At 36.0% G+C, this 27,093-nt stretch overlaps 1 protein-coding gene and 1 pseudogene across 3 annotated transcripts in view; one reads left to right on the top strand and one right to left on the bottom strand.

The window, feature by feature from the left end:
• Nucleotides 1-27,093, bottom strand: part of Atl1 (atlastin GTPase 1) — a 79,005-nt gene that overhangs the window by 41,801 nt on the left and 10,111 nt on the right. For 2 of the 3 annotated variants that reach the window (XM_004835564.4, XM_021262478.2), the window contains exon 2: nucleotides 23,241-23,394. In XM_004835564.4, coding sequence (XP_004835621.1) covers nucleotides 23,241-23,274 — 34 coding nt within the window. In that variant the 5' untranslated portion in view covers nucleotides 23,275-23,394. Of the gene's footprint in view, nucleotides 1-23,240; nucleotides 23,405-27,093 lie in introns of those variants that run through there. The other variant, XM_087208087.1, reaches the window with a different exon arrangement.
• Nucleotides 2,532-2,598, top strand: LOC147828831 (U4 spliceosomal RNA; annotated as a pseudogene).

Below are 27,093 nucleotides of genomic sequence, written 5' to 3'. Positions count from 1 at the left end.
AGCGGAACCACTGAGCTAAATCCCCAGGCCCTGGCCCTATATTTCCTCAAGTACTCTGCCATGAGATCTTTGTCATAAATAAAATTTATACACAAATACACAATGACCTGCTTTTGAACTCTTATTCTAATCAATTCCCAATTTTCTTATACCAGCACCAATAAAACACTACCTTAATCATAATAGTTTTACAAAAAGTTTTTACCTATAGTACTGCAAGTTCCTATTATTTTTCTGATTATTATCAGTTGTGACTATTTTAACCCTTTAGATATATTACCAATATGTTGGCTGAATTTTTACTAAACTTACATTAAACTTACAGCTCAGTTTGGAAGGAATCAATAGCACTATACTAATTTTTAAATCCACAAACTTAGCTTATCTCTCCATTTTTAGTAGATTCTGTCCAGTAAAGTTTTTATAAATTGGAGAGGTGGGGAAAGGTTTATTAATTACATTTGTTTGTAAGTACATTATAGTTTTTGTTTTTAACTATGACTGGTTTGTTTGTTGTTGTTTTATACATGTTTTCCAGTTGTTTCTGGTTAAAGAACTGTAACTGACTTTAATGTATTGGTTTTATACTGAAACATGTGCTAGGCTCTTATTATAAATTTTATGTACTTTTGGGTTTTTTTAATGTGCAGATAGAAATGACAATTTACAAATAGTTCTAAATCTTAAATTCTTAATTATTTACTTTTCTTCTATTATTACAAATTCAATGGAATGGTGAATAGAAGTGACAATAGACCCAATTTCTGACTTCAGTGGGTAAAACTTCTTCTTTTTTTTTTTTTTGTACTGGGAATTGAACTTGGATCCTTGTGCTTGAGAGGCAGGAGGAACCACTGAGCTAAATCCTCGACCAAGTGGGTAAAACTTCTTGATTGTAAAGGGAGTATTTCCAGTATTTCCCTATCTGGGATCACATCTGTTATAGCTTGGTTTAACTTGGTACATACAATTTATCTTACCGTATTAAGGAAGTTCTCTTCTTCTTGTAGTTTACTAAAAGCTTTTAAAAATATAAACAGATAATGAATTGTATCAGTTTTTATCTACATCCATTGAGATGATCATACAATATTTTACCTCTATTGTATCAATGTATTGAATAATATATCTTTTCCTTTTATATAAACATATTTGCAGCGTGTGGTATCTTTGTTGAATTAACTTCACTAATGTTTTTTGTTTGGTACCGGGGATCGAACTCGGGTCCTTGTGCTTGCGCAGCAGGAGGCGAAACCACTGAGCTAAATCCCCGGCACTAATGTTATTTAGAAGTTATCTATATTCATAAATGAGTTAGGTCTATAATTACCCTTAGCTGGTTTTATTATCAGTTTATAATCACTAATTTTATAAAATGAGTTAGAAAATCCTCTTCTGTCTGCAGGAAAAATTTGTAATAAAAGACTGGAGTGAATAGTTTTTTGAATTTCTAATATAACTTGCCTACAAAATGCCTGAGCCTAAAATTTTCTTTGTGAGATGACTTTTAACTGTTATCTCATTTCTTTTATAGTTATAAGAGGACTAATAAAAGCTTTGTATTTCTTCTCATGACACTTCTGGTATATTATATCTTTCTAGAAGTTTTTTCCATTTTCTAAAAGTTTCAGACAAAAAATTTAACTGTTATGATTAGCAAGCTTGACCTATCTGAGACCTGATTACAGAACCACATATTCTTTTTAAGTATATAGAACTTTTATCAAATAGGTCATACATCAATCAGATCTCAACAAAATTCAAAGTATTAAAGTAACAAAGACTATGTTCTCTGATCATAAAGGATTAAATTAGAAGTCTGTAAGAAAAAGATATTTAGAAAACTTCTAAAGTTTGGAAACTAAGCAATAATTTTCCAAATAACCTATAATTCAAAGAAGAAATTACAATGGAAATTAGAAAATGATGTGAACTAAGTGATATGACAAATGTTCTGATCTACTCATCAGTTTGTCTCTCCAAGTATTTATACTATACTATTTTAGTCAAAACAGCTTTATAAAAAGTAACCATGGGCTGGGGATTTAGCTCAGTGGTTTCAGCTGCCTGCTGCGCCAAGTGCAAGGACTCAAGTTCGATCCCCGGTACCAAAAAACAAACAAACAAACAAAAAAACAAAACAAAAAATAACCATATTGTATATAGTAGAGTAAGCCCTTTTTTCATCTAATTATTATTAGTCTATTTGACCCTTTTCAAATAAATTTTGAATCAATGTTATATGATATTTTATTTATATTGAGATATTAAAATATGACATTAAAAACGTGCTTAGAGGAAATTTACACTGTGAAATGCAGAAAGTAGCGATGTTTGAAAAATCCTCAAGATTTAAGAAAATGAACAACAAATTCAATGCGAAGAAAAGAAAAGGTAGTACTAGGGAGGTGGAAGCAGGAGGATCACTTGAGTCCATGAGTCCAAGGCCAGATTGAGCAATACAGAAAGATCTCATCTCAAAAAGGGGGGGGGCAGGAAATAAAGATAAGATGAGAAATGAGTGAGTTACCAGCTTTTCATAGTGGCAGTATTGTACCAATGAGGTTTATCTGAGGTGCGATTATTGCTAATAGAAATGAATGAACTAGAAATAGAGAAGACCAACTTAATAATCTAAACCTTATCAAAGAAGATAAAAAATAAAATCCTCAAATTACCAAGAGAGACATGAAAAAGGAATATCACTGTAAATCCTATAGATATTTAAATAGCTAATGTGGGATATTACAATTTTATGTCGATAAATTTGGTAACTAACGAAATGCACAAGTTCAAAGAAAAGTATCACACAAGAAAATCACATAAGAAGGAGCAGGACATGATGGTGCATGCTTGTAATCCCAGCTACTCAGGAGGCTGAGGCCAGAGGATCACAAGTTTGAGGCCAGGCTGGGCAATTCAATGAGACATTGTCTCAAAATAGAATGAAAAGGGCTGAGGGTGTAATTCAGGGGTAGAGCACTTGCCTAACATGCATAAGACCCTAGGTTGGATCCCTGGTACCACAAAGAAGAAAGAAGAAAGAGGAGGAGGACGAAGAGCACCAGGAGCAGGCAAAGGAGGAGGGAAGGAATAGAAAACAAACTTTCATGCAAAGAAGGCTCTAGGCTCAATGAGCTTACTCAGTGAATTCTTCCAGAATAGGAAAAAAATAGCAATTTTACACAAACTCCTCTAGAAAACAGAACCATTCTTAACTTGTGTTATGGTGTCAGAATAGCTGACAAGCCCATGATAAAAAATTGACAGGAACATAGTAAACAAGAAAACTGCAAAGTATTTTTCATGAAGGTAAATTCAAAGCAAACAAAATACACCAAGTAAAACCTACAGATAAATTTTAAAAAACACACAACACAACCATATGATGTTTATTATAGGAATTCAAGGTTAATTTAACCTTCAACAGTCACTTAATATAATTCTCTACACTAAATAAAAGAGAAATCCATACAATCATTTCAATAGATGAATAAAAGAAGGTATGAAAACATAACAATCATTCCTGACTTTTAAAAAAGATCTCTCATCAAACTAGGAATAGAAAGGAAATTCCTTAATCTGATAAATATCTACAAATACAACGAATATTACACATATTGTTCAAATACTCAAAGTTTTTTCCTGAAATTAGAAATCTGACATGTATATCAACTATAATTTCTTTTAATCACTATTGTACAGAAGTCTTAGCCAGTTAAATAAGACTAAGAAAAGAACTGGAAAACAAGAATTAAGAGTTATCTACAGAAGACAAAATTATATATGTAGAACAATAAAAAGAATACACTGATAACTATTAATGAGTGACTTTAGCAAGATTTCTGGATACAAGTTGAGTTTAAAAATATCTTTTATTTTTATATGCTTCCAGCAAACAATTATGAAATAAAATTTCAAATACTATTTATACAGCTACGTATGATAACACAGGTGTGTAATCCTAGTACTTGAGAGGCAGGGGCCAGGCTGGGATAAATAGTGAGTTTGAGGCCAGCCTGAAATACATAGCGAGACCCTGTCCAAAACAAATGAAAACAAAACTACTCATATATACATACCCTAAAATTTTTTGTCAATTGAGGATTTTTTTGGTCAATTGAGTTTTATAACTTTTACTGAGAAATTATTTACATTCCATATAATTCACTCCATGGTAAAATAACAAAACTGAATGGTTTCTACATTTACAGAGTTCTACAACCATTGCTACAATTTTAGAACATTTTGATCACATCTCAAAAATCTTTGTCTCCTTAGCAGTCATCTCTCCTTTCTCCCACCAACCTCTAAACATAAGCAACTCAGTCTACTAGAGATTTGCCTGTTTTAGTCATTTCAAATAAATGGAACACTATGATTTTTGACTTTTGTGACTGTCTTCTTTCACTTAAAATAATGTTTTCAAGGTGCGTACATGTTGTGCTATTTATCAGTACTTCATTCCTTGTAGTGGCCAAATAGTATTCCGCTTTTATTTATCCACCTATCAGTTGATGGGTATTTAGGTTGTCTCCACTTATTGGCTATTATGGATAATGCTGTTATAAACATTTATGTACAAGTTTTCATGTGGATATGTTTTTATTTCTCTTAAGTGTTTGATTGATTTGGGGCAAAAGTACTAAGGCAATTGAAGGGAGAAACAATAGTCTTTTTAACAAGTGGTGCTGAAGCAATGTAAAAAAATTAAATTTAATCCATATATAACACCTTATATAAATATTAATTCAAAATAGATCACAGATCTAGAGATAAAACCTAAAACTACAGTTGTTTGAGAAGAAAACATGTCTTTATGACCTTGGATTAGGAAGTGATTTCTGGACGGAGTGCCCAAAAACATGACCCTTAAACGAAAAGAAATATAAACCGGACTTCATCAAAATTAAGAATTTGTGTTCCTGCTGTTAAAGAGAAAGAAATGACAAGCCACAGACTGGGAGACAATACTTGTATATCATATATATGAGAAAGGACTTGTATCAAGAATTTATCAAGAATTCTCTAAGCTCAATAATGAAATAAACAACCCAATTAAAAGATGGGCTATTGCTTCTCAGCCTTTTCACTAAGATCAAGTGTAAAAGATTGGCTAAAGATTTGGACTTATATTTCACCAAAGAAAATATGTGAATGGAAAATAAGCACATAAAGAGATGCAACATCATAAGTCATCAGAGAAATGAAAATTAAACTGCAATGAGACAAAACCACACACCTATGAGACAGGCTTAAAACAAACCTCATAAAACTAAGTTCTAATGGGAATGGAGCAACTTAATATCTAATATGCTAACAGGAATGCAACAATTATGGAGCCAATTAGCAAAAAAGTTTCTCATAATGTTGAGTATAATCACCTGAAGACCCAGAAATACTTCTAGTTAAAGGAAATACTCAAAGTTAAATGAAAACCTATTTTCAAGCTCGTAGATGTTTATAAAAGCTTTATTCACATTGGCTGTAACTGTGAACAGTAAACAACTCAAATGACCCTCAAATCAATAAATAAACAGTGATATGTTAATATACTGGATCATTAACAAAAGGGAATGAAGTACTAGTTCACGCAATGTAGTAAAGACTATTTGGGCTAATAGAAGGGTTATATTTTCATTGTGGTAGTCTTAATATAACTATATACATTTGTTAAAAGTCACAATGGTACACTAAAAAGGTGAATTTTACTGTATGCATATTATTCTTTAAGTTTTTAATGAGAAAAATACGGTTTACATAGATAGCATTATAAACCTGACCTAGGATAAATCTAGCAATAAATCTAAGTGATATGCTGATAAATGTATAGCAATCAGATCTTTGTGGTGGGTAGAAAAGAAAAAGTCTGGAATTGTGGCATTTGCTAATTTCTGTGATATAAATATTACCACCAGGATCCACTTCAATCTGACAGCACCACTCTCTGAATGGGAAGATGCACTGTGCGTGCACAGTATGGTATAATCTGAAACACTGGATTTGAGAATGTTTGGCATGTTTGAGGAACAGCAAAGGATGCAAGACCATGAGCAGGCTGGAAAGGTTATGAGGGTCACATCAGGCAGGGTACGGCAGGGCATAGATCTGAGAGGACTCGGGACAATGTAGATATAAGGGGTGAGAAAAAAAAAAGAATTCAGTGGATGTTTGCATCTGATTATCTTTTACCCTACCTCTGTGTACTAGGCGTGGATGGGATAGATAACTGTGAATTTTTTTCCTTTTGGTAGTGTTGGTGATGAAGCCCAGAGACTCACATATGCTAAGCAAGCACTCTACCACTGAGCAACATTTCTACCCTGAATTTTTAGTTTATGTGTTCAAGGGCCTTAAAGAATTGCATGCACATGGACTTAATGAAGAGGAAAGAGATTGTTTTTAAGTGTGACTTAAGCATGCTGTGTGTAAAATAAAACAAACATCTGAACTGTGACTATAAAATACTGAGATGGTAGATGTGAAGAGGTCTTTTTAGAGTGTAAGCAAAATACCATATTAAATATTATTTTTTTGGCAAGAAAATTTTCAGAAGTACAAAAATAGTTTGTTATAAAAGGAATGAATGGGCCACATGTGGTGGTGGATGCCTGTAATCCCAGGACCTGGGAGGCTGAGAAAGGAGGACTACAAGTTTGAGTCCTACCTAGGCAACTTAGTGAGAACCTGTTTCAAAATTTAAAAAAAAACAAAAAAACTGGGATGTAGCTCAGTGGGAAGGCCTGGATCCAACCTCCAGCACCACAACAAACAAGTGAACAACAACAACAAAAGGATGAACAGTAAAATATAACAAATTTGTGGGACATTTATTTATAAATATATCTCATGAGTTTGTATCTCAGTCCAGAAAGGCTTTTTATCTGAAACATCAGTATATCAACCTATATCTATATTCATAGCAATCAATATTTACCAAAAAAACTATTTAGAAAAGCTGCAACCCAAATGTCTATCAACTAATAAATGGATAAGTAAAATGTAGAATAGCTATACAATGAAATACTATTCAGGAGTAAAAAGAAATGTAGCACCAATATGGGTGAACCCTGAAAACACTATGTTCAGAAGCAGCCATAAAAGGCCACATACTATATGATTTCATTTATATAAAAATGCCCATAATATACAGATAGAAAGCAGATTAAAGGTTGCCTCGGGCTAGAAGGTGGGTAGGGGTTGGAGGGCTGGTGATTAGGTGCTGTAAAGTTTCTTCAGGACTTAATAAAAATGTTCTAAATTTGTGGTGTAGGACATTTAACTCTGAATACACTAAACGCCATAAAACTTTAATGGGTGAATTTATGAAATATAACATATTTTGGGCCGGGGATCTAGCTCAGTGTTTTCGCCACCTGCCTTGCAAGCGGAAGGACCTGAGTTCGATCTCCGGTACCAAAAAAAAGAAAGAAATATAACATATTTTGATAAGGCTATTAAAATTATTTAGAAAAATTTTTGTTTCTTTAAGCGATCAAAATAAAAAATATAAACTAAAAATATCTGGAGAGCACAGGCTGTCCTACTTGTATTTCTTGAAAACTTACAATGAAGTTCACACAGAGTAGATGTGCAATAAATATTTACTTAGATAAATTCAATAAAAATAATTTTGAAAAAGTATTAGAATACTGGGTATTAGTAGGAACACATGTTATACACTTCATCATTCACAATTATATATTATCCAAATAATAAATGTTATCCTTGCTAATCTAAAATAACCCTAAATCCTTGGAATACGTATTAAGTTTACTCAGTATCAGATTTCTACCCTCTTAAATATATTTTTGTCAAATTAAACTTAATTTCAATTCCCTGAACACTATGAATACCCTTAAAAGTGGACGGGAAGGAACTAGATCAGAAGTAAATCAGATGGTATTTAGCATGGAATAAGGAGAGAACCACCTTGCCATGGTTTGAAGATACTCTGTTCCCTTGGACTCATGTTGAAACTCAGTCCCATCGTACCAATACTGACACATGTTGGGGCTCTTAAGAGGAGAACAGGTCATGAGGGTGCTGCCTTATAAATGAATTAATGCCTTTCTTGAAGGTCTGGGTTAATTCTCCCAGGCCCTTGGCAGATGTGGCCACTTGATCTTGGGTTTTAGCCTCAAGAACTATGAGCCAAAATAAGCTATTCTTAATAAATCACTCAGTTTCAGGTATTATAGCAACAGAAAATGAACAAAAGACAATTCTATTGCTCTATTTTTTACATACTGGATCTTGTATTAGATATAGGCGCTTTGGGAACTCATTCTGTATGGTGTTCTAAGTAAGATGGCATCCAGCAACTAAATTTAGATATTTAGAAAGGCTCTTCAAAAATTTAGATGTAGAGCCATCGTCTTTATATACTGTAAATGCTGTGGGAGTACATGAGTACATTATTAACTTTAATTGTAAACTTTGTAAAAAATTTATACTCCATCTTTTCAGCAAAATTTATACTCCATCTTTTCAGCAAAAATTAAATCAGGAACACTGAGTGTGGTGGCACACACCCACAATTCTAGCACTCCGGAGGCTGAGGCAGAAAGATCATGCATTCAAGGCCAGTCTAGGCTACATAGTAAGACCCTGTCTCAAAAAACTAAAAAGTAAACAAAAAATTTTTTAAAGAAAAGAAAAATTAAACCAAGATAAACAACAAACTCTGAATACATTGGAGCCATTATACAGAAAAGACGTAGTGCCTAGGAAGAAGTCTCTTGGCAACTAAAATTGAAAAGAACTATTACTTTTTCTTAAACTATTATGTCTCTTTCTAAAAATAAAATTTAAAGAACAGAAAAAATTTGTATGAATGAGTAACTGAGAATGCCTTACAAAGTAACAGCAAAAGAGATTTTATACAGGAAAATAAAAGGAGAAGGAACAAAATAAAATATTAACTCATGAAGATGAATCTTAAGAAATTTAGAGCAAGAATAGGTATAAATTACAATGAGATGATTATACATAATAGATCTCAAAACACTACCATGAAGACTCTTAGAGAGTTCTAAGGAGAGGGTTGAAAGGAATAATGCATGTCCTGTCACATCAGTATTGGAAGATGTAAGTAAATGATTTATCAGGATGTTTATATTGGAAACAAAAAAAATTCCATAAACCACACAACAGATGTAAGTGACTACAAATTCGTGTGTATTTGTTTGCTTATGCCATCATGACAAAAGCTCTGTGTGAGTATATCTCAATAGAAAAATAAGAAGCTAATAAAAAAAGAAGTATGAATGGCTAGTAGAAATAGGGGGGAAATTCAATCTTCTTAGGAAAAATACATTAATTAAAAGGAGATAACCATTTTGGTTATTGTAACTGGTATATATGTGTGTGTGTGTGTATATATAACATATATGTTCGTATATATATACTGTATATAAAATTCAGCATTGGAAAGAATGAACAACATTTAAAAATACACATACCTTCTAATGAAACAGTTCTACCTCCTAGAATTTATCCTAAGGAAACTATTAGAACTGTGCATATGTATTTATCTAAATAGAGGTTCATAACAGTATGGTTTGTACAGTGACAAACTGGAAGTAATCTAAACACTGAACTGCAAAATACTGTAAATAAATTATGTCACTGTTACAGTAAGCAAAGCAGATGGAAAGTAGAACTCACATTAAGAAAACCAAACACATATCCATTTGCATTTATAGTCACTGCAAAAAGTGAGTTTCGGAAATACTTATTTTCTAAAGAATTATTGGTGCTCTGATGATCCCTGAGTCAATTCTTCAGAAAACAGATGTTTACTTGTGCTATGCTTAAGTCTATCTCCACTTTAAGCTCTTCTCTGCACTGCAGAGCCTGAAAACATTTTGCAGAGACTATGGAAGCTACAGTACTATAGTCCCCATAATATTTTCTTAGCGGAGTTCTGCTTTAAATTTTGCCAAAGAAAAGTATTTGTAATATTTTGAAGACAAGAGTAAAGGAAAAAGAATTATTGTCTTCCAATAGAAAGAGCAGGTATGTGAGCAGATTATAGCACAGAACTATACCAATTCGTAGATAGTAGGTCAGGTACTTGGAAGAAGTTTGCAGAGGGACCTTTGGAATGGACAGAGTGTAAGGGCATTCAGTCTTGTGTGAATGCTCACCAAGGGCATTCACTGCTGAGGACACTTTCCATAATCAGGTGGACAAGATGATTCATTTTGTGATTTTCAGTCAGCTTCCTCCCCAGCTACCCCCATTCAGTAGACCCACAAACTAAATCACCAAAAGAAATATGAATCATCTATGCTAATATCAGAAGAAACAGACTTTGAGCAAAAAGTAGTTCTCAATATAAAGAGGCTCACTACATAAAAATAACAGGTTTAATTCATAAGGAAAATGTTACAATTTCACATTTGTGTGGATTTAAAATAATTCAGGTGTATAAGCAAAGCTTGACAGAACAGAATGGGAAACTGATAAACTCACCTGCATTTTTGGGAAAAAAAGTATCTAAAGAATGTAATTATCTATCAGATATCTATATCTGGTTGATCCAAAAGTCCAAAATCAGCTAGAATATGAAAGACAATGAGTAAGGAATTAAGTCTGAGCTAATGAAGATAGGTACCACACTGTGTCAAACTTAGAAAATACAAAATATTTTCAAGAATATATGTAATGTTTATAAAAATTAAGAATGTATTCTACCAGGATATAAAATAAATTTCAAAGCGTGGATATTCTATAAACATGAATTGCCCAATATTGTAGCCTGTAGCCATATGTGACTATTTAATTTTAACTAAAGCAAGAAATCATTAAACTCTATGTAAAATAAGATCTTTAGAGTATTTAACACTGAATCAGAATAAATGTATTGTATGTCAACACATATAGCATATAGCAAAATTGATATTTAGAGAAAACCTACAGTTTTAATAACATGTTAGAAAAAGAAAAACTTAAAACTTGTGAGTAGAATGTCTGATTTTTATGTTTAAAAAGAATAACACTATAGAATAAAACAAAAAAGTAATAGAGATATAAAGAAATTAAGTAAGTAGAACAAGAAGAAATTAAACAATAAAAGACATGAAAGGAAGACAAACAAAAATACTGACAACAACCTTGTAAAGTTGATGAAATAAATTCCAAGAAAACTGTAAATTACAAAAATGGATTCTAGAAAAATAGAAAGCTTTAATTGCTCTACAATCAACAGAAACTGAATCAACAGTTCAAAATATTATTTTAAAATAAACAGCAGGGGCGGGGATTTAGCTCAGTGGTTCCGCCGCCTGCCTCACAAGCGCAAGGACCGGAGTTCGATCCCCAGTACCAAAAAAATAAATGAAAAATAAAATAAAACAATCAGCAAGTTGAGGGAGTTTAAGAGACAAGTTTTCAGCCAGGCATAGTGGCACAGGCCTGTAATCACAGCACTCAGGAGGCGGAGGCAGGAAGAATGTCATGAGTTCAAGGCCAGCCTGGACTACAAAGTGAGTTCAAGGCCAGCCTGAATTATACAGTGAGACTCAGTTTCAGAAAACAAAACAAAATAAAAGAGACAATTTTCTCAAACTGGATTTTTATGATCTCATATAAACTCATATAGAGAATGGAAGAAAGGAAATGTTCCCTACTTATTCCATAAAGTTAGTAAAATCTTGATATCTTGTTATCAAAATCAGACCAAGAAACTGCAAGAAGTGAAATTTAATTTTAAACCTGCTTGCAAATATCTTAATGAAAAGATTAGCAAAGTCAGTAATGTTTTAAAAGTATTACCTGAAAAACTGGACACACATGTTTAAATATCACATTGTATTTCTTGTGTGAGAAACTGAAAGGGAAACAAGGACTGAGATGCATAATAGATATTGGAAAACAGGAAGAAAATGTTCGAATGGGAAGAGGTATAAGGGAGGGGTAAAGGGGAAGGGAAGAAAGGGAAAAGAAAAAAAGAATGGAAGGAAAAAATGGAAACAAAGATTTGGTAAATAAGGAGGGGAAGAGGGGTTGAAGGGAGGGGAGGGGAATGGGGAGAAAAGAATCAAGATATATTATGTACAGGTACAAATTCCCTATGATGAATGTGATCTTTATGTATATCTAGATAGTGTACAATAAAATTTTTTAAAATAAAGGTATTACCTGTAAGTCCAGTTACTCAGGAGGCTGAAAGAAGGAGGATCACAAATTTGAGGCCAGCCTGGGCAATTTAGTCAGACTCCATCTCAAAATTTAAAAAGGGCTGGGGATGTAACCCAGTGGTAAAGCACGTGTCTAGCTTGAGAGGCCCTGGGTTCAATCCCCAGTACACACACACACACACACACACACACACACACACACACACACACCATCTGGGTTCATTCCAGGAATGCACAATCACTTCAACACGTAGATCTATTAATGTAATCAAACATTAACAGATTAAAGAAAACCAATATTATTCAATAAATGCTGAAAATGTTAAAATCAATAATTCATTAAAATCAAATATCCAATGAGGCCTTTTAGAAAAACTATTATTTAAAATAAAGAAAAATGATTTTAATTTGATGAAGTAAAACAGGAAAAAGACTGGGGAGAGTACTGGAAAGACCTCTGGAATCTGTTAAAACCTGCAGCTTTCAGGGTTATGCTTGGATAGTAAACTGCAGTCAAGTTCAGCTCTTAGTAGCAGCTCTTCACCCCCCACCTACACCCTGACAGGCAGCCATACACATGTTCCTACAACAGCTTGCACACAGATTAGGGGAACAAGGGTGGTCAATACAGACTCTATTCTCCAAAATTTGGGGATCTGTAGTCTCATAGCTGATTGCTATTTCTGATCATGGGGGTGAGACACAGGCACCCCTTTCCATTGTTGAAAGCCCCTCCAACTTAGCTTCAAATGACTTCTAAAAGATTTAAAGCACCCCTAGCCCCTTCATTTTTTTTTCTCCTTTTGGAAACCAGACACAAAAGACTAGGACATTAAAAAGCAACTAAATATACAGGGGAAATTAATCATTGCATATGTCCAGGGAAAGACACAGGCTCAGAAAAGACCAAGATAGCATTAAATTTTTTTTGGCAGCATTAAATTTATACCCCAGGTTGATCCTTGACATAGAAACAGTCTACAATAATTAAAACAAATATAGAAAATAGCACCTTGGGGAACGAGAAGACTCTGACTTCCAGAGTTACCATAGTATTAGATTCAAATCTCCAGTTTCATCAAATCTCAAGGAATTTAAAGAAATAGGAGAATATGGCTCATTTAAAAGGAAAAGAAAATAAAACAGAAACAGTCCCAAAGAAAGACAAGACAAGATGTCAGACCTATTGGACAATGACTTTAAAGCTACTGTCTTATAGTATTCAAAGAACCATCAGAAGATATTAGAAAGTCAAGAAAATGATGTATGAACAAGATTGAAATTTCAATAAGGAGAGAGAAAATTTAAAAGAAATAAAAAATTCTAAAGCTGAAAAATATAATGACTGAAATGAAAAATTCACTGGAGGTATTCAAAAACAGCTATGAATAGGAAAAAGAAAAAAATCAGCAAACTTGAAGATAGGACACCATCAAGTGACCTAACAAATATACTGTAGGAGTTCCAAGTAAATGGCATTAAGATAAGAATAAAACAACATTACAATCATACTGTTGAAGTCCAAAGGCAAGGACAAAATTTTGAAAACAGCAATAGATAAGTGACTTATTACATACAGGAGACTGTCAATTAGGTTATCAGTAAATTTCTCATCAGAAACTTTGGAGGCCAGAAGTCAGTGGGCTCCTATATTCAAAGTGCTAAAAGAAAAAAACACTGCCAACCAAGAATCCTGTATCTGGCAACACTGTCCTTCAAAAGTAAGGTTCATTCTTGGATAAATTAAAGCTGAGGGAGTTCATTATTACTAGACCTGCCCATAATAAATATTAAAGGTACTATTGCATATTGAAATGAAAGGTTACTAGCCAGTAAATCAAAGTCATATTAAAAAAAAAATATCTCAGTGAAGATAAATATGAGAAACTGTAAAAGTTAGTATTATTTTAACAATCGATTATAACTCTAATTTTTGTTTTCTATATGGTTTAAAAGAATGATACATTTAAAAAGCACTTATAAGAGTAAAGGCTAGTACTATTATAACTGTAGTTTATAATTTCATATTTCATTTTCTACATAATTTAGGAGACTAGTCCATTTTTTAAAATTATTATTAGTTTATGGTTTTAGACATACAATGTATAATAAAAATGTAATATTGTGACAACAATAACTGAAAGGGGTGGGTGAGAGACATAAAAGAACAGAATTTTTGTGTTAGTGAAGTTAAACTAGTATAAATTGAAATTAATATTATAACTTTAGAATGTTAAATATAATCTCCACAGTCACCACAAAGAAAATGGCTATAAAATATTCACAAAGGGAAAAGATAAGGTAATTAAAATATTCCACTATTAAAAATCAACTAGGGCTGGGGATCTAGCTCAGTGGCATCATGCCTGTCTTGGAAGCACACGGTCCTAAGTTCAATCCCTGATACACCACCCCCCCAAAATCAACTAAACACAACAGAAGACAGTAATGTAGAAAAAGAGGAGCAAAAAAGCTATAAAAATATCCCCCAAAATGACAAAATGAAGTCTTATCAAATTACTTTAAAGACAAATTGATAGAAAGTATTTTAAAAAACAACAAAAACAAACAAAAAACCTTGATCCAACTATATGCTGTTGCATTATTTAGCTTTTCTATCATTGAGATATAATATCTGACATGTATAATTTAAAGAAGAGGTTTAATTTGGCTCACATTTCAAAAGATTCAGTCCATGGTTGGCTGGCTTCAAGGAAGAAACATGGTGGAAGGCCTAGCCTGAAGGAGACCACCTTAAGATGGTGTTGAGCAGGCTTTGGTTATATTTAATTGGCTTATACTTATAACTCAGAGCTGATCTTAGGCCTAAGTGACAGCTTAATGGCTGCAGCTGGCATGCAGAAAGAGAACTCTATGTGGCTGTAGCTGGCATGCAGAAAGAGAACTCTACATGCCACTGGTCACAGCCGAGACTAACCCAGGTCAATGACACTGTGGTGCCTGTATTAGCTGATTGCATCTGTAGCTAGAGACCCCATGATTCTTGCTCATCCTCTATAAAAAGTTGATATTAATCTAAGGGAAAGAACAAGTTCCCTTTAACCTAAGGTTCATTTCTTGCAAGAATACTTTGTTCTGTTCTTGCTAGGCCTGGCTCACATTCAGTACCTCTGATCATCACTTCACCTCTGATCATCACCCCACCTCTGATCATCGCCCCACATACCTGACCATACGCTCCCCTCTTGGGAGCTTGGTACTCAATAAAATACTGGCAAGTCCGGAGGTTCGGGATCTTTGATCACTAGAAGCTCTGACCTCCCAGGCCTCATTTCCTTTACTATTTATCTTTGTCTTCATTCCGTGTCAAATATCTAATCAGGCATCCAGGGCTTTGTTGGCGGTCCCCAGTAGTGGCCCAGTAAAGCTGCTCACTTCATGGATACCAGGAAGTAGAGAGAAAAGGAGAAAGCCAGAGAAGGAAATATACCCTCCAAGCACATCCCTGAAGTGACCTACCTCTTCCAATCAGGCCCCACCTCCTAACGGCACATTCAATCTACTAACGAATGGAGTGGCCCATGATCAAATCACCTTCCAAAAGCTTCACCTCTAAATCCCTGAGATTTTGGGGGGACATTCTAGATATAACCTATAACAACTATCTACACATGAGATTCACTTTCAATCCACAGATACAGACCGAAAGCAAAAGAATGAAAAAAGATTCCATGCAAATAGTGAACAAAAGAGAGCAGCAGTGGCTATACTGTACTTATATTAGAGAAAAAAAATTAAGTCAAAAAGGTTACAAGAGGCAAAGAAAGGAATATTTTCATAAAATATATTTTATTTTAAAAATGTATACTCTTAGTTATCATAAAAGGAACATACAACAACTACCTTGATATACCAAATGGCAAATTATCAAAATACAGGCAGCAAAAATGGACAGAACTGAAGAAGAAATAGTATTCAATATAGCTAGATTTAAAAATCCTACTCTTAATAATAGATAAAACAACAAGAGAGAAGATAGGCAAGGAAATAGATCACTTGAACAACACAATGTACTAGCTAGATCTAACAGACACACATACTCTACCCAGCAACAATATAATGCATATTCTTCTCAGGAACACATGAGACATTGTCTACAATAGATTGTTAGGGCACAATCTAAATATCAATACATTTTAAAAGACTGAAGCAATACCAAGTATTTTCTTCAATTATCTCCCTCCCCAACTGCTCCCTTTTCTTTCTACTTCCTGGCCACCATATGGTGAGCAGCTATCCTCCACCACACCCTTCCACTATGATGTTTCTGCCTTGGAGTCAGCCAAAAATGGACTGAATCTTTTGAAATATGAGCCAAATTAAACTTCTCCTTTTACAAATTTTGGGTGTCAGGATACAGTTAGAAATTTGAAACAGAAAGAAAACTAGAAAATTCACAAATCTGTGGCAATTAAACAACAATCCTAAACAATCAAAGGAGTTAAGAAGAAATTAAAGGTAAATGAGAAAATTAAATGCAAATCAAAGCCACCATGAAATACTATGGCATACCCAATAGAATAATTTTTTTAAAAAGTGTTGGCAAGAATGAAAAATTGGAATCTGAATGCACCATTGATGAGAATGTAAAATGGCATAGCTGCTGCAGAAAGCATGGGCGTTTCTCAAAAAAATTAAAAACAGAATTAATAAGTGATCTAGGAATTCTACTTCTGGATATATACTCAATAAAACTGCAAACAGTTATTTGTGCATCAATGTTCACAGAACCATTATTCACAAAAGGTAAAATGTAGAAACAACCTAAATATCTATCGACAGATGAATGGATAAGCAAAATGTGATGTATACATATAAGGTGATGCTAATGTGATCCACCTTAAAAAGGAAGGAAATTCTGGTATATATTACAACATGGATAAATCTTGAGGACATGTAACAAATGAATAAGCTAATCACAAAAAGACAAACATTGTACCATTCCATTTATGTAAAATAACTACAGTAGTCAAAATCATAGAAAAAGAAAATAGAATGGTAGTTTCTAGGAGCTGGGGGAGGAGTGATGAGGAGTTATTAATGGGTACATAATTTCAGTTTGCAAGATGAAGAATTCTGAAGATGGACAGTATTCGTGGATGCATAACAATATGAATGTATTTAGTGTTACTGAACAATACACTTAAAACTAATTAAGATGGTAAAACTTATGTGTGTTACCACAATAAAAAAATGAAGTGTAAAAATTTAGAACCAGATAAGAAAATATTTTACAAAGTCGAGGTAAGGGTAGATTTCTTAAAATACAAAAAGTACAAACCAATAGAGAAAATATTGATTAAATCAACTACATTTAAACATGAAATGCACGAATATTAAAATATACCACAAAGAGAGCAAAGTCCTGTCACAAAAATATAAAGGAGACCTATGTGACAATCAACAAAGCACTTATATCCAAACTATCTACAGAATTTATACAAAGCAAGAGGAAAAGATAACCTAATTAAAAATTTAAAATGGGCAAAAAGCAAACAGGCATAGAGCAAGAAATATAAATGACCAGCAATTTATGAGTATCACACCTCACTGATAATCTGTCATAGACAGAAACCACAATGAGTTATCATTTAACATTTATTACATCACCAACTACGGCTAAGGATGTGGAGTGAACAAAATATTTTTTTGGGAAAATGTATTCTCTAGATTCTACTTATATTTAGGTTCTTTAAAATATAAAACTAAATAATATATTATTTAGGGGTATTATTTATATATAGTAAAACTATAAAAATGACCAGGGGAATAAGAACATCAAAATTATAAAAATGTTTATCTTTGGTAGGGTAAGTGGTGGTTACCATTAAGGAGACCTAAGGAATGGCAAAATACTGATAAAAGTCTATTTCTTCAGCTGGGGAGTAGGGGACACAGGTACTCATTATTATTCTTTTTTTAAACTGAACATGTATATTTGTATGTTCTTTTTATATAACGATGTTTCGTAAGAATTTTTATGTAGAAAAGAAAACCCTCTAAACTTTTGTACAAGTGGGAGTATCTTGCACTGGATCTTTTCCCCAGTGATCACAGGTTCTAGCCTACTGTCTAAAGATAATTAGGCTTCAGAGTTTCAGAATGGAGCAAAGATGTAACCTGGAAGTCATCAAGAGATATACATACACACAATATATTTAAAAAGTATTTGAAAAAAGATTCAGAGAAGTCAAATTAAATGAAAAAAACATGGGAGAAGGAAATCTACAGTACTGTCATAGAGTATATGTCATACAGATGTTACATGTAGAAATTTTATTTTGTTTTAGAAGAACATATTTAGAAAATGAGGTAAGTTAAAAGGAACACATACTCTTATTTTAAGAAAAATAGAATACAGCCAATTAGAAAAGAAAGAAGATCAAGAGGTAACTACAGTATATTGTTCTCCAGGTTATTTTTAATCTTTCCTCAAAACCAAATCAGAAACCTAAAACATAAATTTCCAAAAATACCTTTTCAACAAGTGGATATCTCCTATACTCACTGTGAATAAGGTGGGGTTATTTTTGGTTTTATTTTGTTACTGTTTGTTTTCTAAAGGCAGGCAAAGTTGACACTTTAATGCAAACATGATGTTTCTAAGCCAATATTGCATTGTCATCTTCTGTCAAATCATATAAAACCCAAATTCCCACATGGCATCTTAAGTTTTTGAGCAACTTTAACAGAAACAAAAAAGTGTGTGCCTCTGTTTTGTTTCTGGTGGTACATAAGTTCTAGCCCAGCACTGAAAGACTGCTTTCTGGGCTACTGTTTCTGATACTCATCTGTCCCATTTATTTTCCACACTAGCACATTCTTTGCCTACTTTTCTAGTCCAAGGTGATCAAATTTATAGAGCATTGATTTCTTATATCAGCTTAATCCTAGATTGGCTCATTGCGACACCTTTTGGCATGCTATTCTAGTTTCTTGTCCTCATCACATACACTAGAGAAGTAGCCAATCCTGAATTTAACACTAGTTTACAAATTGTGGTACCTCTGATGAGTCTCTTATGCTCTCTAAACCTCAGATTTCTTACACATTAAAATAATAATAATGCCTATCTTTTAAGAGTTTATTATTAAGTGTTTTAATATACTTAATTTTTTTTTCAGTATTGGGGACTGAACCCAGAACCTCTGCACTGAGCTACGTACCCAGCCCCCCCTTTTTTGTTTTAAATTTTGAGACAGGGTCTTGTTAACTTGCTAAGTTTCCCCAACTGCCTCTGCTAGCCTCCCCAAATGATGGGATTATAGGTCTGTGGCCCTATGCCCAAATTTATACTTCTTAAGCATAAATTTAGGTACAGGAGTAGGATTCTCAGTTCTATTCACACACCTGCTTCTCAGTTGTGTCTCTGAGTATGATCCTCATACACCACTTCCCAACTCTGGTGGACAGCAGAAATGCTTTCTCCTTTCTAGCTTCCAGAGTCCTGGTAAGGCCTAACAGTTCTCTGGCTCTTCAGTAAAAATAATGCCAGTTCCACAGTTCTACAGGATCCTCATTTGAATTTTATTTTTTTTCCCCAGTACCAGAGATCAAACTCAGGACCCTGTGCTTGTCAGGCAGGCATAGCACCACTGACCTACATCCCCAGTGCTGAATTTTAGTTCTTTTGCATAGATTTTACAAACACCTGCTTTTCCTGGAATCTGAGGTGATTTGTAGGTTTGAAGACTTCTAGGCATCAGTCCAGGGGGGTTTGGAACTGGATACTGTAAAAGTGCAAATGAGTAACCCTGCAAACCTTGAAGATTTCTTCAGTTATTTTTGGTGTCCTTAGGCTTGAAGAAAGATGGCTAGGACAGACTAGGCAAATTTAGGGAAACAAACAAACAAACTTGTTTTGCCAACTTTTCCTAAATGATTAACATCCCTACGTGCAGAGTTGAGCAGGGATGTGACCTAGAGTTTTAAGGTAAAAAGGAAGACAAAATATTGAGTTTCCTTGTCTACTTTCTACCTATCTTAATTTCTTCTATTCTACCTCATAAAGGTCAATTCACTGTCTTCTTTCTTTTTTTTTTTTTGGTACTGAGGATCAAACTCGGGTACTTGTGCTTGCAAGGCAGGCGGCAGAACCATTGAGCTAAATACCTGGCTCGACTGTCTTCTTTTTTAAGCTATGACCAGACTGCTTTTCCACTGAACACTTCTGGTTTCCTTAAGGGCCTATGTTCTCTATTATCCTCACATCTTTTTATAAAAGCCCATTCTTTCATAAAAATATTCCACAATATCATGTTATAGAAAAAACAAAACAAAAAAACCCTCCCTAGTTGCAAACCTGTCCTTTAACTTACCAAATGACTTTCACCAAGTCATATAACCTACTTGGGATTTAGTTGTTTTTAATCTACAAAACAGGGAATAATATGTCCTACACATATAATTACTTAAGAAGCTAAAGACCAAATACAGTAATACAGTTGAATATGGCTTGAAAATTATAGTTTTATGCAATGCAGAAAGTATTATACATTCAATGAAGAGGAAGTATAGAATAATAGTGAAGATAAAAGAATCAAAAATCAAACTGCCAGATGGAATCCTGGCTCTATCATTTACTAGGTCTACCTTTTAATATGTAAAATGAAGACTACAGTATTTATCCTACATGATATTAGCTCAATGATATCAGCTACTGCTATCATTAACATCTATTATGTGTTAGGCATTGTGATAGGTCCAGGTGAAAAAGTGGAAAAGACAGACATGGATAACATATTTGTTAAAACCTCTATTTCCGGGCCAGGGATTTAGCTCAGTGGTTCTGATGCCTGCCTTGCAAGAGCAAGGTCCCAAGTTCAATCTCTGGTACAGAAAAAAAAAAATTCTATTTCCTACTTTATATATTAGATTTTTTAAATCATTCATGGCATATATACTTCAAAGTAAACAAAATTCTAGAATGTAAATAATTTCCATAGAACATCAAATTAAGATGCCATAATTCCTCTATTTCTTTTCTGTGAAAATTTCCAGTGAGTATATAATGACTCTGGGATTTCTTTTCCTAATCTATCACTTGAGTTAAAACTGTTCTGATGACTTCTGAGTAAACTATCTGGGATATAATTCTATCATACATAAATGAGCTAAAATAGCGTTCTCAAACTAACAGACCATCTGCTTCTCAGTCACCTATACTATTAACTAAAAGGAAGCTTTCTAGGCCCTATTTCAGATCTATTGGTCAGAAACTTACAGGAATGTGGACTTCCAATAAGTTCCCAATGTGATTTATTTGCAATCCCATTTGAGTACCACATTCACTCCCAAGGTATGTTTGTGTGGGGGGTCCATTTCTTAAGAAATCTGTAACCAAATACTGAATAATGATCCAAACCTTCACAAAGGAGAAAGAAAAGTAATCCTCAGAATAAAATTTCACGTGCCTGTCTCTTAACAGGTTGGTGTGGACAATCCACAGAGATTAAGACTAAAACTGACTGGAACAGATATATCTTAACTCTGAATGTTCAAGAAACTCCTACTCCAGAGGCCAAAGGAAAGGGTGGAAAATGGGACACTGAAAAGAAGCAAAGAAAACAGTTTAGTGCAACAGTCACATCTACTAAAATTGGGGTTTGATGATTTCAGAAAATGGAACTACTTTCTTAAACATAGGCGACTAATAGGGCTGGGGATTTAGCTCAGTGGTTTCACCACCTGCTGTGCAAGCACAAGGACCCGAGTTCAATCCCCGGTACCAAAAAACCCACAAAAACCCAAAAAAACATAGGCGACTAATGCTAGAGCTCCCTGCTCCAACTCTACATCTTCCACAAAACTCAGATAATCTCTCGAACGTAAATCTTGCTATTTTGGGGTCAATTTGATCCTGTGACCCTCTGAACAATCAAAAGCAAGGAGGAAGATGATCTTTTGATAAAAATAAACTGAAACAACTAGCTAACATCTATGCCTCTTGGTGAGACAGACGGTTAAAGAGACCTCACAAGTCACTAAAAAGAATCGAGCAGCTCTGAACTCCTAGAGGGTGTGAACTTTCAAAATAATAACAATTCAATGCTAACAAAATAGTTCTGTCCACCAGTAGCCTGAGACCCGCCCTGGTTCAGTTAATAAAATGCCTTTTGGTTCCTAGATTGCCGATAAGGTAAGCATTGGGACTGCAGGAAATCGGGAGCCCAGAGGGCAAAGGACGCCCCACCCGCCCACACTCACCATCCAGAACCAAATCTGGAGCAGCAGAGTGGGCGGGCGGGCCCGATTTCTCCCGAATGCTGTGCTCTCTCTTCTCCGCCTGCGTGAGCACCGCCCACCCACTCGTGAACCCACTGGGCCTCTCCTTTCCCCTCCCCTCGGCCTGGTGCTGAATCATGAGCCCAGCATCTCCAAAAGGTAAATCAAAGAACAAAGCCGGGGGCGGGGGGTTGGGTCGTCTGAATGGGGTAGCAAGTCCGGGTGGGGCAGAAGGCTGGAAACCACAACTTTGCTTCCCCTTTTCCAAAATCCCCTCACTCAAATCCCAAATTGAAAAAGAGTATTGTAGCCCTCGGGGACTCCCGAGAGGATGCCCCTTTTCCGGATGGTGCGCCCCGCCTCATTGTTCCAGCCCGGAGCCCGGAGCGGAGCCCGCCGTTGGGCCGGCCAGCTCATGTGCCCGGGGGAAGGGGGGCTAGGGCTCCGCCTGCTGGAGATCAGACCGTGAGCCCCTCCTGGCGGGACAGCATCAGCCCCTTTCCACCCCGGCCGCCAGCCTCTGGCCCTGTCTCCAAGGCGGAACCCACGAGTCCCTGTAGGGCTGGGTGGGTGCTGTCCAAATGCTGGGCGGAGGCGGCACAGCAAGAGGGCGTCTTGAGGCCTGGCCAGCACGGGGCGCAGCCCTCGCCCCTAGCAGATCCCCAGGCACCACTCGCCAGTCACGGTCACGGTCACGGTTCCTCGGCCCTGGCCCACCCCGCTCTGTGGCAGCCTCCTCCCAGCCGTGGGCGCTGGCACCGAGCAGTCCTGGGCCCTCCTTGGGTCCTCAGAAGCCGAGAGCAGAGGACAGCCAGGTGCAGGCTGCACAAGTTGCCGCTGGCCACTCACCCCAGCTGTTCCTGTCCCTGCGGTTCTTGGCCATAGTGGTCCTCGGGCTGGGGGCGGGGAGGCGCTGTCACTGCGCTCGCTGTGGCTGGCGGTGGCAGGCTCTGTGCCCGCGCTGGGCGAAGCTTGCTGAGACTCTGAGGATGTTGCTGTGGCGCTAGAGGAAGGAGGGGGAGGGAAAGGGAGGAGAAAGCGGATGAACCAAGCTCAGCATCACAAGCTCGAGTTCCCACAAACACCAGCGTCACACCCTCCCTGCCTCGGCCCACCCTGGAGTGCGAAGACAGTGACAGAGGATGTACTGCAACATTTCCAATGGAAAACACACACACTCACACACACACACACACACACACACACACACACAGCACCCCCTCGTACACACCCTCTAAAAGAATCTGACAGCACTACCTAGTGACAGGAACACACACACCATAGGCTGCATTATTCTGGGTGTTCAAATACCCGCTTCCTCTAGAACTATTACCCATTGGCATATACGGGCTGGTAACATTTATACAGCTAAAGCAGTTAAAATAATTCACATTGGTCCACCGGGCATCTTTTTTTTTTTCCATTTTAAAAGCTAGGTCATGTTATGTTAATAAAGAGAGTATTATGTACTTTAGATATGTATACTGAGCAGGTCTACTTTTTAAGTTAGGTAAGCAGAATTTATATCAAGAAGAGCAATATAATCTGTAGAGTTAACCTGTAACTAGCTCAACATTTAGTAGGCAACATTTCCCACTAGGTTTGCAGAGGTAACATCTCAAGTTTTAGTCCAATACCAAATATTTGAAGAAAATCATACTACATAGTCTGAGTGGGTCCTGGAAGCCATCAAGGCTGCAGATAATTTTGAGTGAAAAGCCAAAGGCAATATTTTGAAAAAATATTCTTAGTCTCTTCCTCTTTGCTTTCTTCCTCTCTTCCTACAAACTTGGTTGTCAGCTTTCTAGAAACACTGTCCCTTCATGCTCCTTGACCCACTTCATCCTATTCTTCATCTCCTCACTTTTCTCTTGCATTTGGATGCTGCCCACACTCTCTACTGCTAAGTTCTCCCTGGAAGATCACCCCTAGCTTCTTAATGACCTGACCCATGGTTTCTGCTTATTGTTCACCATAAGCAACTCCTTTCTCTGCACTCTCTAAACACAATTCATTCTGATGGCTTCAGATAGGATCTCCCTGCTGATTCCCAAATCTGTATGTCTAGAGAATCATCACACAATAAGCATATAACTGCCAGAGATTATCACCAGCTTGTTTTCCCAATGAAATTTCAAAATCAAACTCTCTCACCTACCACTACCAAATTTTATGCATTCCATATTATAGTTACCATATCCCCCCCCCCCGAAGACTGGGTCCTTTATTAATTTTTGCTCCAAAAGATGCCTCAGGGTTTATTTTTTAGGAGGTCTTATTATTTCATATACAACAGTCTACATTTATTCAAATAGAGTCATCTTCTTCTGGAACATTGTCATAACTCTCCAAACCCTGAATTCTGGCCTGTATTTCTTGGGACTCTATTTCCTGTAGAACCATTGGCCCCAATATGTTGCAACCAGCAACAGAACTCTCTTTAAATGAGCACTTCTTGTCCATGTAGCCTGAGGGCAGTGCATTGATGACACAGCTGTCAGTGATTTTACCCCACGAGTTCTTCACCTAGGTCACAACTTCTTACAGGGTGGGATTCACAAAGTTTCCACTAACTCAAGTGTTAACTGAAGACTTACGAGAGAGGAGTGGCAACAAAAATGGTGACAGTCAAGAATGATGGTCCACACAAAAGCAACAAAAAATTGCAGGCACCAAAATTCAGAAAATGTTTATTTCACATGAGTGCATTAAGTACATCTGTTACAACACAATGTGTTGAATTATAAAGATTCATATTAGACACAACCATGTCCGTTCATTATCAAGTGTCGATATGCATTGTGTCTGTACTCTGATTGGTCATTTGGCAGTAAGTCTCATGTTCATCTGTTTACATTGGAGTTTACCTCTCGTCCAAAGACACCCACTTGGGTATATACAATTGCTTGATTATAGTTTATATTATCATTTACTTTAAGCATTAATGCAATATTATGTATATTTAATTATATATTAATATTTTATAATTCATTATGTCTATCATGTGTTGCAACAGACGGATTAAATGTGTCTATCTGACAATCTTAACTGGGGTTTATTTTCAGAGTAGGGCTTATATTGTAAGTAACCTGAAAAATCACACTAGGCCTTACTACTAGGTTGCCACAGGTTCCAATTGTGTGGTAATATTAGACATGTAAACACTAAGCAGCCCTCTGCTGCATACCTGGGTTCCACAGATAATCTTCCTCATTCCCTTTGTGGAGCAAGAACCAATTTCCCTGTGGTCATTAGGACTGATTACCCAAACCAGTACAACGTCCCCCTCTAATTGTTGGTTCAGTGGTCTGGAGACCTCAAGATGGCCAGGTGATAGTTTCAACTTCCTATTTAATAGAATTGTGACTGTGTCATCTGGAGGAAGTATCTGTCTCTGGGGGACTAAGGCCTTCAAACCCACCAACTCTACTGTTCTTTAAATTGTTGATTTATTTTATATAACATTAAATAATGATATCAGAAACTAAGGGCAACGAACAATCCATGTACAACAGAACTACCCAGAGGATTGATTTTATGAACACTGATCCAGTTTTTAACAAATTGGTATACAACTTGATATTTATGATGTCTACTACAACTGTACCAAAGATAAAATATTTAAAAGCAACCATGTGCATGTCAAGTTTTTTCCTCATAGATGATCACCACTTTGAGCAATCCGATGTATCTGAAACAGGAGTCTACATCAGCAAAGTGAGGACTTGTACAACCTACAGCAGCCAATCTGCCTCTTCTACTTCACTTAGAGCCCCATGCTAGCTGGCTTCCTGGGAGAAAGGAATGGACAAGTTCTGGGTGTCAAATTCCAGCAAGGAGCACAATAATCCATTTTAAGAATCTTCATTCTGGGATGGTTCTGCAATTTTTAAAAATTAATCTACAAATTCCACAAACAAGGGGTCTTGCATGTTGGGCTCTCATGAACTTTGCTTCGTTGTCCCCATGATCAAGGCTGACCATCAACTATCTCAGGGGTGGATTCAGCAATAAGCTTCTTAATGTTGCAGATTTATCTAAATTCTGCAAACAACAATAACAACCTGTCCTCTTCCTCATTGCTACTGGGAAAATCAGCTACACAGAAATCATTATCATCATTTTCTTCAGGCTCTGTAGTTTCTACAGGAGGGGGCTGATCTTTTTTTTTTTTTTCAACAAGAGAAGTTGTTTCTGGGTTGCACTGCTCTTTGTGCTTCTGGAAGCAGAGCAAGTCCAATGTTAGAGAGACAAAAATCCTTTAAGAGAGCTAGTAGGAATAATAGAAGAGGCACTTCTACCCCTGCCCTTCAGTACTCAGGCACATGCACTTTGAATATGGGGAAGGTGGCTACTGGGTCAAGACCTACACCATATCCCCAGAGGGGTCGCCTCTCAGCCAGCACCCCAGCTGATCCTTCAACAGATCTTTCCCCCATTCTATTAAACTAGGTCCTCCTGAGTGGTGGGCTTGAGCTAAGGTCAGTTAACTCCATGGGCATAACTGCTGTCACACTTTCCTCACAGGAATCAGTTCCTTGCTCTAAGAGTCTAAGATGTTGTTTGTGATGCACTGTGAAGTAAGATATTGTGTAAGTCCATTAATTGTGCTGCTGGTAGGAGCTTTACTGGTCTCTGGATATGTATCTGTTCCTATGAAGACAAACTGCTTTTCTCTTTTATAGTGGAAGGGATCTCGTGT

The sequence above is a fragment of the Heterocephalus glaber genome, unplaced genomic scaffold, assembly GCF_053883595.1.
Source record: "Heterocephalus glaber isolate CG9 unplaced genomic scaffold, H.glaber_assembly_v1.0 deba00000901, whole genome shotgun sequence".
NCBI lineage: Eukaryota > Metazoa > Chordata > Mammalia > Rodentia > Bathyergidae > Heterocephalus > Heterocephalus glaber.
Note: the sequence above shows the minus strand (reverse complement) of the source record. Positions and strands in the feature narration are given on the sequence as shown.